The sequence below is a fragment of the Monodon monoceros genome, unplaced genomic scaffold, assembly GCF_005190385.1.
Source record: "Monodon monoceros isolate NGI ecotype Baffin Bay Population unplaced genomic scaffold, NGI_Narwhal_1 Super_Scaffold_5, whole genome shotgun sequence".
NCBI lineage: Eukaryota > Metazoa > Chordata > Mammalia > Artiodactyla > Monodontidae > Monodon > Monodon monoceros.
Window position 1 is genome coordinate 56,753,008 of NW_021703782.1, and position 13,868 is coordinate 56,766,875.

Consider the following 13,868-nt stretch of genomic DNA (forward strand, 5'->3'; position numbering starts at 1 on the left):
GAGAAATATGGAGGAAGAAGATAAGTTAAGCAACATAATTTGTGAACTGCTATATCTGCCACAGTAATTAGCAAGGCTAACAGCACTAATGCTTGTTTTCCATGAACTACATAGTATATAAATTTGCATTAACCTTCTGATTTTTCCCTAAGAGTTACGGATTTGATTCAGCAATCTCTTTTCATTTAAAGGGTTTTCTGGGGTTCTTGTAGGTGGTGATGGTGGTGGCTTTAAGTGAAAGAGTAGCAACAAGGAAATAGGCATCCTGAAGGAATTTACAAGCCCCTGCTATGCTTATCAGGGGTATCAAAAGTACTTAATTAATATAAGTTTAGATTTCCTGTATGAGAACCCACAGTCGCCAATCAGTTAGTGAAAAGGCATTACAGTTCAACGCTTCAGGGAAATGAGTGAGATTTATTTTCAAAATCACAAACACTAGGCCTCACTGACTTTCCTTAAAAAACTCGGTGCTGAGCCGGGTCGGGGGGGACTCACTGTTTGGACTGCAGGTATGTGTGTGTGCACCAGTGTGGTTGTGTTTATCTCCACGTCAGGCTCAGGTCTAACTAAAATATTATCCATCTGATCATGGATATGATCAGATAATCATGGATATGATATCATATCATGGATATGATAATATTGCTTCCTGTTATCTCTGCACTCTCTTCCTACAAATACACCTAGCAGCTGAGTACAAAATTAATACCATATTTCTGGGGTATAGTTCCAATTTGTTAAACCTTTTTAAATAATATTATCTCAAAATATATACATAGATATGCCTAGAAGTGATCAAAATAACTTATGCAATTAATTTTATTAATACTTCAATTAAAAAATATTTATAAAAGTCTACTTTTCCTTGTTTTATTTTTATTTTATACTGGAGTAGAGTTGACTTACAATGCTGTGCCAGTTTCAGGTGCACAGCAAAGTGATTCAGCCGTACGTATATACATGTATCTCTTCTTTTGCAGATTCTTCTCCCATATAGGTTATTACAGAACATTGAGTAGAGTTCCCTATGCTACACAGTAGGTATTTTGCTTATTTAGAGGTCAAATTTCTCTAGGAAGAATAATTAAAACCAGAAGCAAACCACTGTTAATTCCAAGAGTATTTTTTCTATACAAACCATCAGAAGGATACAGCTTTTACCATTATTCAATTAGTCTTAACATTTCCAATTAGAATACATTAATGAGTCTAAACTTACTAAACAGATATGTCAGCAACAGGAGTTAATACTGTATGTTGTTAATTCAGCGTATCATTAAATAGTATCAAGCTGTCCAATCGCTAAAGTAACATTCCGCTCTGGGTGTTTAAAGGAAAAAACCTCAATACGGAATTCCTTCAGTAAGACCATTCATTGAACAAATACTTATTGAGTACCCACTGTGTGCCAAGCTCATGCCAGATACCATTGCAGGCACTGGAGACACGCTAGTGAGTCAGACAGTGAGGGACCCCCTTTCTGGGAGCTCACACTGTAATGAAGAAGATGTACAACACACAAGCTCAGGTCAACTCGATGACATATAGTTCATTTGTTCTTTTAAAAAGACAGCCCTGAATTCTAAAATTCAGCAATAATCAAATATTTATTTATAAGTAAAGAGCTCCTTCTCTACCCCAGGAAGAAAGGAAAAGGAAAACAGCAAGAAGGGGTAGGGGAGATGGGAGAGAGTGAATGAATTGGGGGCGGTGGGGAGAAAAGAAGGGACCGGCTGAGACAGACACCCAATGTGAGAATCCGCTCTCGGGCTTGAACCCTCCTTCTAGCTTATCACAATTATACACACTGCCAAATATTCTTTTGCTTAAATTAGGTTTCTGTCATTTAGAACAAAGAATCCTTATTAATACAGAATCTATAAGGTCTTATACATAAGACATGCAATATATATTTGTTAAGTAAACGTATGAAATGTTAACATCCATTGAGCACTTACGATAATGCCAGGAGCTGTGGTATACGCTTTGTATTTTATTTAATCCACACAACTACCTTACAATGTGGGCATCAAACCATGTGAGTATTTTAGGAGAGAAAATGGAGGCATGGGGGTTATGTAATAATTGTCCTAGGTGATATACTAAGTAAAAAAGCAATGCCAGAACTCAAAACATAAGACTCTGGTGCAAAAACCTGTGCTCTTAAATATTACACAGCACTAAACAAATCGATCTAAAGAAAAAGCATGGAACTAAGTTTATATTATACTGAATAATCTGACATTTTCTTATCGCTACATTTAACAAAACCACACAGCTTACTGAATAAAATTTAGCCAAGTCCAAAATGCTACGGCCCATCCTTAATTTTTCTAAAAAACATCCAGGAGAAACTTCTTTCCTGATTTTAGACCTTTCATAGCTTAAGACATGTCGTCTTAAACCTTACCTTTCTCATTCTCTACAGAGTACTAAATCTGAAAGTAACTTATTCATTATGTTTGGACATGATCTCAGAAAGAAAGATTCAAGGCACCATCTAAATTCTATTTCCTCAGCAATTAACCACTACCACATGATGCTTGGGAAAGAAAATTATATTTTGCTTATCCTTGAAACTCCCACTCTATCATATACAGAAATACCTCATGCCAAGTTCAGGCTTTAAGTAATTACTATGACCAAAAAATTATTTAGTTTTATAATGTTACTAAGACAATAGTAATTATGAATATTTGTATAGTTCTTTACACTTTACAAAACACTTGTATACACAGTATATCCCTGGACCCTCCTAGAAATCCTATTAAGTAGATAGAGAATAAATCATGCCTCCATTTGGCAGTTAAAGAAATTCATGATGAAAGGAGTGCAGTGATTTGCCCTAAGTCATTCAGCTGGTAAGTGACAGATTGGGATTTTAAAACAGGGCTTCTGGCTCCAAAGTCAACATTAATTCCCAGAAAATAAATGTTACCACTGACTGCCAAAGCAGTTTTCTATCTGCCTACTTCAAGCTTTCTTTTTTCCTTAAACCTTCATGCCAGAAATGTTTAAATAAATCGTTAGCTCCTCTAAAGTCTCTTCAGTACGAACCCGTGTTCATGAACACTTAACTCAGCAAAACCTGCTACGTGTTGTGCACAGAAAAGCATGTTTCACGGCTTCTACCTGGAGCCAGGCCTACCAGCAGCTACTCAGAAATCTCTGGAAACCTGGTGCTCTTAACAGTTACATTTGAGACAAGAGTCTTTATAGAACATTTTATATATTTTCTTGTCTGCCCTTGAAAAGACTGATCCAAGACAATTTAAAACTCCCTTGATTCAAAATGAGAATTACTTACAGAGCATCAATCCTATAGTCAGGCCCTGTGTTAAGTGCTGATGATTCAAAGGCAAACACAGCCCTGAACTTCAAAGCAGGCACAGGAAAGGGCCAGCAGGGGTGGTCACAACCCCTTGAAAGGTGCAAGGGCAGATGTCTAAGGTGGGGCAACGCAAGGTCCCGGAAGCCTTCAGGCAAAAATCTATGGAATACTCGGGCAGAGGACAGTAGTGCAGTCATGGAAGTAAGGAGAGAATCGTAGGCAGGCTCTGCAATAATCGTACCCAGAACTTGGTGCCTGAGAGAACTGAAGAAGAGAAGGAAGTTGAAATTAAATGCCAGTCTATAAGACCAGAGAGGAGGAAGACACACTGCCAGGGCCAGACATGTTAAGCATGAGAGAGGGCACCCCTGGAGAAGAGTAAAGGTAACTCAACAAGGAGAGGACACCAGGGACTTCCCTGGCAGTCCAGGGGTTAGGACTCCGCGCTTCCACGGCAGGGAGCACAGGTTCGAGGAAATAAGATTCTGCAAGCCTTGGGGAGCGGCAAAAAAAACAAACAAACGAACAAGGAGAGGGCACCAGAAAAGGAAACCAGTGCAGGCATGTGCACACACGCACGCAGAACATTATGTCACCTTGTCATCCTCTCATTTTGTAGATTAGGTAAAAATATTCCAATAGTTCTGATCACACATTACAGAATTAGAGCACTGGAGAGCATCCTGATGAGTCTTGTCATTTTGTGAGTGAGGAAACTGGTCACAGAAGTACAGTTCTTTGCCCAAAGCCACACACATCGGTAGCCAAGTAAAGACTAGAGCCCTGATCACTGCTCCCTTGAGTCTGAGTCTGCCACACACGTTTCAGTGTTCACATGAATTTGTATTGCTTCTACCACCTGTCAAACCTTACTTCAAATATATTATGATGACGACTTAAGTGAATTTTAATGATAATAAAGTTTACCTCAAAATTATTTACGCTGCGCAAATATAATCGTTCATAAATCTACTGGGAAACATCCTTAGAGTCATTTATATCACTCTTTTCCTACACTAGTCATCCTAGTAAATGGAATGTAGATTAACTGTCATAATTCATTGCTATGTTTTATATTTTTATCATTATAAATAATGGCCAAGGTTAAAGATAATAGTGATATTATAAATCTACTCTTAATGCATATAATGGAGTCTATATGCTTAAAAACTAATAGAGTAACTAAATACAGAAAATATAAATACATTCCAGAGAGAAAGAAATACTTTGGAATCCAGCGTACTCATTCTCACTCATAAACAGTGGTGCTCTCCCCCAAAGACACAAGACTCTATAATCAGTCTTATCCCAGACAGAATATTCTCCTCTAACCAATCTTTAGGTCACGACAATCCTTGTCCCAGGTGGGGCGGGGGAATCACCTTTCTTAATAAGAAAGCAGAGACTTCATGTCAACTCCTCTAATACTAAAACCTCAAATTAATGTCCTAGGCATTGTCATGAATTTCTCCAAACCTACAGGAAAGTTTTGCCACTAACTTTTCAGATTTTTTTTTTTTTTTTTGGCTGCACCATACGTCTTGCAGGATCTTAGTTCCCTGACAGGGGATCCAACCCATGCCCCCTAGAGTGGAAGCACGGAGTCCTAAACACTGGACTGCTGAGGAATTCCCTAACTTTTCATATTTCTTAAGGGAAGTATAGTATATAGTTGCCTATATACTAGATTTCACCAAGATGTTGAATCTACCAATTTCACGTAATTTTATCCACAACAAAAGAGAGGATCAGAAAGACCATGGGGATAACTATGCAGCTAAAAAACTGCCCAGGAGCCTACACATTGTTTAAAATATGTCTCTGAGTCTCTCAAAGCCAAGTCCCAAAAGTACTAAAGGATGACACTCCAACAGACACTACAGTGGGTGCTGAAGAAATATGACAGACTCACAGGTTCTAAAGTTTGTGCTCACAGCTGGTCCGCGACAAACACCTTGTAAGGAATTATTTCTTTACCCCATTGTGTCACCAAAGCCCCTCTAGGTCCTAGACCACCTATTAAAAATGTTTACATATTATTTATTCCATTAAGAGAGCAGAATGCTTAGAATTTCTCAAACAAAATGTGTAAGTAAAACACTGTTAAAAATAAGTTACACAGCTTCTCACTAACTTTTTTCAGATCCTAAAACTCCACAGCAAACCAGAAAATACCTGGATTTCTCTTCTACATCCTAAGAGCTTTGCCTTTGCTCCTAAAGCTTTCCTGCTGATTAAATGTCATTTTTGATCATTATGAACTTTTGCTATATTTGAATTTGCTGGAGAAAGCTTACAACTTCACACTTTGCCAAATGACAAAACCTCAAGGGCAACTAATGGCAAGATGGGGATAGAAATTATACACTGTACTCAACACCTGATCAGCAGGAGAACTTGAAAAGAGGCCATTATCTTTAAACTGGAGGCAAGAAATCTACCGGGCTAACACAAGCACCTGAAGAGCATCCCATCCTGTCCCAGCAGAATACCAGCAGAAACACTGTATTCCCTGGTTTGTCAAGTAGATACTTCATATGCTTCTGTCTCTGAATTATTCTGCATGTATGTGTACTCTAGAAAATACAACTGATATTGAAACTCTCTTAAGACTAAAACCCACAAAAACAAGTTCAAACGTGAAACTGGCTGACCACAAAGGACTCCAGGGCGATTGACAGACTAATAATTACAAATGTGTAATTATTTGATGCATTACATATGATGCATTCTACAGAGCAATAAATCTTAAAATCGTTGCTCAGAAAGATGAGGAAAGAGGCTCACAAACACAGGAAATTCCAAGTTAAGAACACATATTCACATTAACTTATTCTTTTCCCCACATCCATCATACAAAGAGCAATAAAAGGCCTCCTGATTCATCCCTCTTCTCCCTCTAGCCACCACATACTAAATGGAACTTGTCATTTATTCAGAGGGGACTAGACCAGAAAATCATTAGGATTACTTGATACTCTACATCCAGGAAGTCGATTTTCACTCCTAACTGCTGCCCGCATACTTTCCAGCAAATCTCAGAGAAGTAAAGATGCCAAACAAATTCTTTCTTTTAATTTATTTATTTTATTTATTTTTGGCTGCATTGGGTCTTCATTGCTGCACACGGGCTTTCTCTAGTTGCGGTGAGCGGGGGCTACTCTTCCTTGCAGTGCATGGGCTTCAGGAGTTGTGGCTCGCAGGCTCCAGAGCACAGGCTCAGTAGTTGTGGCACACGGGCTTAGTTGCTCTGCGGCATGGGGGATCTTCCCGGACCAGGGCTTGAACCCGTGTCCCCTGCACTGGCAGGCGGATTCTTAACCACTGCGCCACCAGGGAAGTCCCAAACAAATTCTTCGAGACTAAATACCTATCAATCCATGGCCCACAAAAGTGGTCTACAGGCAATTTTAGATATACAAGTCACCATTAGCTTTATGGTTTTGAGCAAAACCCTAGGCAGAGTGGAAGACTCTGTAATAATTAATTGTTACAGTCAAAAAAACTTTCTTACAGCTCATATAAATCTGAATCCACCAGATAAAGGGAAAAAATTCATCTTCAATGGGTTCATATTGCCCAAATTTCGAAACTCCAAAGCAAATGAATATTAAACATGTAACTTACCAAGACTTGGGCTCTCCAAAGTGGAGATAATTAATGCTGTAGAGGTCCATATCCTCGGTGTGCCACGCAAATGTGGTTTTCCACATGCCAAAATAGAGATAAGGAGTATTTACACCCTCAATAGAAATACCGCACTCTTCCTCAACCACATCCAAGACTGTGTTTAGGTGAGCTATGTTCCATTCATCCACACCCTAGAATCAGGGGAGAGAGGAAAAATAAAAGCAAACATTAATAAACTCATAAAGATAACATTTACTGCTCAAAACTTCATCTGCCAAAATTATTAAACTGTGTATTTTAATTCACTTAGAAATAAAAAATAAAGCAACAATTATCCAAGGCATGCATGTGCACACACACACACACACACACACACACACATATATATATATACAGATCCATGATTAATTATCCAAGATTACTACCAATGTAATGTGGCTCTATATAAACATTAGTATAAAATTGTACCAAACAACAGAGAATTAAGGCCCCACTCCCCATTTGCTGTTAGTAAGAAAAATCATTGATTCAAAGCATATGATCCGGAGCATGCTTTCCATCATTGGCACACCATTTAGTTTTGGGGGTTTCCTGGTTTTTAGCTTGCTTGTTTATTTGTACATTACTTAAGAAGTCATATTAAACATCAGACATCATCTCAAGATACCACTAACAAAATATATCTTCTGTCATCCCTCTCTCATCCCCACCCATTTCAATTTTGGCATGTGATACATCATTTCCTGAAAATTCAACTCTAATTATTGGGAAAATTCTTAGCACTATTCTAAGCCACAGATCATTATGCTTTTACTGCTTCTTCAACTAAATAGTAGCCTCTTATGCTGATGGGCAATTTTAAACAAAGAATAACTGCTAAAAATACTTATCCAAACTCTGGCAAAATTGCTGGAATAATGTAGTTTTATAACAGTAACCCAACATGGCTGGTGATAGAAAGAGACAGAAAAGTTTGAGTCACTGATGTAAAAGTTAAAGTGGCAGGAAAAGATTCCAGTTTTATTAAAACTTACCAATCTCTTATTCATTCAGTGTAATTCACAACTGCTTACCATTTTTACCAACTATGTATTTTTCCCATATACTTTTCTAATAATCAAATTCTAAATATCAGAGATTAGGTCCATTTTTATGCAATCATGAGTAAATGGCAATGTCTTTAAAACTAGTTCAACCTCTTCATGGTGCTATTAAAGAGGGACATTAAATTTATTTATGTATACCCAAAAGGCCTTCTCCAATAACTATGCCAACGGCCTCCCAGACAACCATGTCTAATAGTTCCCTTATGCACTAAAAACTTTCAGGGCTGTTCTGTTTTCATTCTGGTCTTTAGATGACAATATAATCAGTGTCGTGATCTTACTTCCTTGAGCTTTTGGGTCAGGAAAATTGTTGATGGGGCAGTTAATGAAGTTCTGCCTCAGGTAATATAATCGAAAGTGCCAGGGGAAATAATTTAATTCCCAAATTCCCCAAGGTAGCCACTCTATCTACAACTTAAACCCCACAGTAGGAAGTTTGCTATTTGGAAATTGTTCAAAGTAAGTATCCTTTTAGAGAAGATCCCAGGTTCCAACTTACAAGACCTCATAAAAGTTCAATCAAATCATGTAAAATATTTTATCTCACTCTATTTATAGTGATACAATCTCTTAACTCTAGTCCAATCAGACTTCAGTCCAATCACTCTAATAATACAGTCCTATTTAAAAGTCATTTCTGAGGCAATGAATATGAAGTAATAAATGAGTACCATATTATAGGGATCATTTTTAAACTGAATGAGCTTGCAAATTTAGGAACAAACCATCCCTCTGAAACTCCTGCATTTGGAGAAGTCTTATCTTTGTTTCTGACTGATACTATCTTTCAGAAATAACTGAGGCTGAATCCCTTGACATGCCTAGACCTGTGGGTCTAAAGGGATGAGGGAAGAGAAGAATGAGTGATGGCAAAAAGACCCAGATTATGGCTCCGGCTCTGCCACTGCCCAGGGCAAAAATCACCGAGATTTTCTGAGCTTCTAGTCTTTCTTCGTGAAAGCCTGAGGGCTACAGTACCCTCCCAGAGCTGTTCAGAGTACTGAATAGGCTGAAGGACATAAAACCTTTGGAAAAATAAAATTTACTATGGCTTAGAACTGATTAAATAAACGTCTCCACTATTCTCTAGTAAATCTTACTGGAAAGCCTCTACCAAAACAAAAGCCAAAGACATGGTAAGTGATAATAAAGTCCTATGAAACTTACTATTGAAATTCTCCCCATTAATGGGCAAATAATATGTCTGCCGCAGTTTCTTTTAGGCAAGGCCAAGATTGCCATGATGTTTAAGCTTAATTTCTTTTGCTAAAATAAAAAGTCATATAATTTTAATACAAGAGGTTATTAAAATATTAAGAATAACTGGTATAACAGAGGCTGAGAATAAATCTTACTATTTCCAAATTTCTTCTCCAATTTCTGCTCTCTACTATTGATTGAACTGGCTAGCTGCCTCCAAGGACAGGTTCTACTCAAACTCTGAAGAGCACCAGGTCTCCTTCAGAGATTCAGACAAGGAGTACACCTCATTTGTCATTTAGGAGAAGTGTGACACCACAGTCTACCTCACTACTCTACACATACATATACACTACATCTATTCAAGACAATTCTGTAACACAGGTAACATTATACCCAAATGAACAAATGGAAAAAAACCAGTGCTCCTAGAATAGTGGGAGGCAAAGATAAACCTAAATCTACCTGACTCTAGGCTTTCACTTATAAACTCTACGCTTCCAGTTCTGACCATGTTAAATACAGCATATCATCCTTTTCTCTCAGCATCAATTATCAACAAAGATCCAAGAAACTAAAATTTAGGACAGGCAAACATATAAAACTGCTACATTCTTCCCACCCAGGCATACAGCCGCCCTACACAAACACTGGCAAAGCCTGTAAGAAAAGCTGCTTCACTTGGGAGTTGGTGATAGAATTTAGTGTAAAAGTAGCCTCCAGAAAGACCCCAGCTACAAACAAGCCCCACAATGACAGGTCGAAATTTGCCAAACCATTCAAAGCTTAAGGCTGTCAAGTCTCTGCAGAAAAGTCTGCACACTAGCCCAAGTTCATAGACAAATGCCTCTTCTCAGATCCCATCCCTTCATATAAAGCTCTTCTACACAATGTCCAGCAGTTGCTTGAGCAATATCTGGAACTCACCTGACCTCCACTGGGCAGACGTTTCCTCCCTGGTCCTCCCTTCATCCCAATAACCCAGTGCATTCTAAGCCTGCCCTGCCCTGTTTGTCTGTTTACCCTGTATCTGCCTGGTTTTCTGAAATAATTCACCATTGGACCATAATTTGTACACATATGTGTAAAAGAGAAGTTTATCAAGGATCTTTCCTTTCAATCTCTGTATCACCAGCCTATCAAGAACCAGAAGGCAGTTTGAAAGAACTCCTAAATTTTCATTACCATAGGCACTCAGGAGCTGCTTGAAGACCAGGCTTTGGACTTCGGACTTCACAGAGGAAGTAAGCACCCCCAAACTGGCATCAGCATGAACGATGCATCTATAAACCTATGCAGAAAGACTGTGCCAAGTTTGAGCTCACGCCCTTGAGCTCTGGGCCTGGGGCCCTGAACACAGGCCACATCCAGGCCAGGAGCACCTTCTTCCCGGGACTATGAGCATCCGGGATTCCCTCTTGAGTGACGGCGCTCAGTCACTGCGAGACTGAAGGAGGACAGGGCAGCAACATGCCACATTAGAAAACTTACCAGGAAGGAGTCATTCCCACCTGATACAGAGAAATAACGCAAAAATCATAGCAAACCAATTCTTCCCAAAACAACCTTCTGAGGAACACTACTTCTACAAGAGGCTGTGGTCAAAAAACTCTGGCATCCTTTTCTCCTCCTCTTACAAAGTTACAGTGCCAACAGGCACTCCGAAGGTTCTGAGAGGCCATGCTATAAGGAAGCCTGTTCCACTTTGCTTAACTCCACTTTTCCCAGATGTGATTTGACCACGGGACCTTGTTTACGTAAGACATTACTATCTTTCCTCAACAATGTCAATACCCAGCCCACATGTTTCTCCTCCCCTGCCCACCGGCCCTGCCCCGACTCCTGCCATCATCCTCAGCACCTTCAACGTTATCCCCACGGGGCTCTTTCCAAACGATGCTCTGAGCCTCCATCTCTCTACAGCTTCACTGCCACACGCCCAGCTCTAAGCTGGACTCAAAGTGACCAGCAATAATTTCTGAAATCTATAAATTTATGGGGAAAAACATCATTTCATTAGAAAATCCAATTATTAAAAAAAGAAGATCCACCTCCTAGGTCCTGTAAAACGCTGAGAAAATACTAAAAGAAATTATTAAAGATTCTAACTAAAGTTTTCAGGTACTTTTATTTAGTATTTTTTAAAAGATTATGCTTTCCTCATTTGGCTCTAACCATCACTTTCTATGACCCTTAATGCAGTCCAGCCAACACCTACTGTGTACTGGGATCCAAACAAAAGACCATCCACCCAATGTCCACTTACTTTAAAGCTAGGCTAATGTAAGTTACTGCCACCAATTCATATGCCTGCAACAAGCCCTTGAAGTTTCAAAGGTAACGCAAATGAAGAAAGAAAAATAAAACTTGGTTAGTTTTAAAGACTTCAAAATTCAATCCATTTTGCACAGTAATGTGTGAAAATTGCACCTTTCAATAACTAAAATGAAAGCTCTGGTCACATTTTAAAATAGAGGGTTTCGTTAGGATCTTTACACAGTAAGAATAAAATTAGACCCATGTGAAATTCAATTTGCTTTAAAGTTAATTACAATGTGTGATGTGATAGCTCCTTTTGTTTCTTCCTTTCCATGAAAATATCACATTCTCTAAACTTTCTACTTTTAAAACAAACCTCTTTTCCTTTTTGCATTTTTACACACCAAAATACCTACAATTTTACAGCAGTGCTTTCTTTTCTTTCTGAAAGTCTAGACAATAACCAATGTAGAGCAAATTCTGAAGTAACAAAAAAAATCTGCAACAGAAAGTACCATATAAAAAGACTGTTCACCTTAAAAAGGTAAATATGAGTACGACAAGAAGGAGGGCAGAGAAGAAAAGAGGGGAAATGCCCAGTCAAATAAAAGATTGCAGAGAGCTTGGGACTCCTGCCTTGATTCTGGACCACTGAGGCTTTGAGGTTAATGGTATCCCTGGTTCCAGGCAAAAGCAACTCCAATCCTCTTGGGAGAAAAGCATCCTTCACTTAAACCTGTAAATTCTCCACAAATTAAGATCAAGCCAAAGAATACAACCAAAGATCACTACGCATACAGGGAGTCAAGACCTCACTGCAGAAAGCTAGCAAAAACAACTGACCCTGCACCACCCCAAGGACTGTTGATATCAGAATTTTCAGACACTAAAGCATGTGAAATGTTTAAAGAAATAAAAAATGGAATCACAAAGACAAGAAAGTAAAATAAACTATTTGGAATGACCAGTCAGATTTGGGGGGACAGGTGGACCACTAGAAATGAAAGATATCGGGCTTCCCTGGTGGCGCAGTGGTTGAGAGTCCGCCTGCCGATGCAGGGGACATGGGTTCGTGCCCCGGTCCGGGAAGATCCCAGATGCCGTGGAGCAGCTGGGCCCGTGAGCCATGGCCGCTGAGCCTGCGCGTCCGGAGCCTGTGCTCCGCAACGGGAGACGCCACAACAGTGAGAGGCCCGTGTACCGCAAAAAAAAAAAAAAAAAAAAGAAAAGAAAGATATCATTATTAAACTAAAACTCATTGAAAGGATTAAACAAGAGAAGTATAAAATTTAAGACATGAACACACAGTGCAGTACAGAAAGATGAGAAGTAATATCTGAAAGGTAAAGTTAAGCATACGTAGGACAGAATGTCTAAGGTTCATGTATTCAGAGTCCCAGGAGAGAGAAAAATACAAAATTATTGATAAATAAAGTCACTAAAAGAGAAGACTGATGAAACCAATTACATTAAAATTAAAATCTGTTCATTAAAAGACACTGTAAATAAGTCCATCTCTAAAAATTTTGATGTCAACTTTAGTTAACCATAAATACACTGAGTTGAAGCTACAAAACAGACTTCTCAAACCTTTAGTGATGCTACAGCTTTTGTTTTACAGTTACCAAAACATCAAAATGCCAATTACATTTATTGATTAAAAACTGCTTATAAAGCCTTCATTATTACTCCTACTCTTGAAGACAATAATATTCTATGTGGACAAATATTTGGGCTCATTCTGGCATTCCAATATTCTTAGTCTTTCTAATTTAACTCTTTTCACAGCCATGTTCTGTGTAAAAATAATAATTTCTGTCCATCTTCCTTTTAAAACCAGAACTGCTTTTGTTTGATGTAATATAAAATATGGAATTGATTTTGCAGGGTCACAGACGATTCATGTTTTTGCTATATACCTTTGCACATTATTTTCTTATCAAACTAGTTACCAAGTATTTTTACATGCTTGTAAACAAATAGATTTTTACAACATACCTGTATATATGTAAAGTCAAGTATTTAATTCTCGCTGTTCACTTTTAAAACTGACAAAGAAAAAAAGTGAACACTTCAGAAACCATGGTAGAACTTTACTTGTTCTGTTCTTGGTTGTCCCATCTTTGGCAAGTCACATACCTACTCAAGAAGCATTCCCAACAGAGTACGATAGGATGAAAATCTAAAATCGCTTTCAACATTCCCTGCTAGATACTATTATATCGAGTATTAGGTGTATAGCATTTAATTGACAATTATATAACTGTAGATGGCTTCCGATTTTGTTTTTAACTCCATGGACTGTGTTTAAATAATTCAAAATTATATTCCTGATTCTG

At 38.4% G+C, this 13,868-nt stretch overlaps 1 protein-coding gene across 4 annotated transcripts in view; it reads right to left on the bottom strand.

The window, feature by feature from the left end:
• KDM4C (lysine demethylase 4C) overlaps positions 1 to 13,868 on the bottom strand; it is a 400,055-nt gene that overhangs the window by 309,373 nt on the left and 76,814 nt on the right. For all 4 annotated transcript variants that reach the window (XR_003790632.1, XM_029201477.1, XM_029201479.1 and 1 more), the window contains exon 5: positions 6,962 to 7,155. Coding sequence is in view for 3 of the 4 variants with exons in the window: in XM_029201477.1 (XP_029057310.1) it covers positions 6,962 to 7,155 (194 nt within the window). In the remaining variant the exon portion in view is untranslated. The remainder of the gene's footprint in view (positions 1 to 6,961; positions 7,156 to 13,868) is intronic.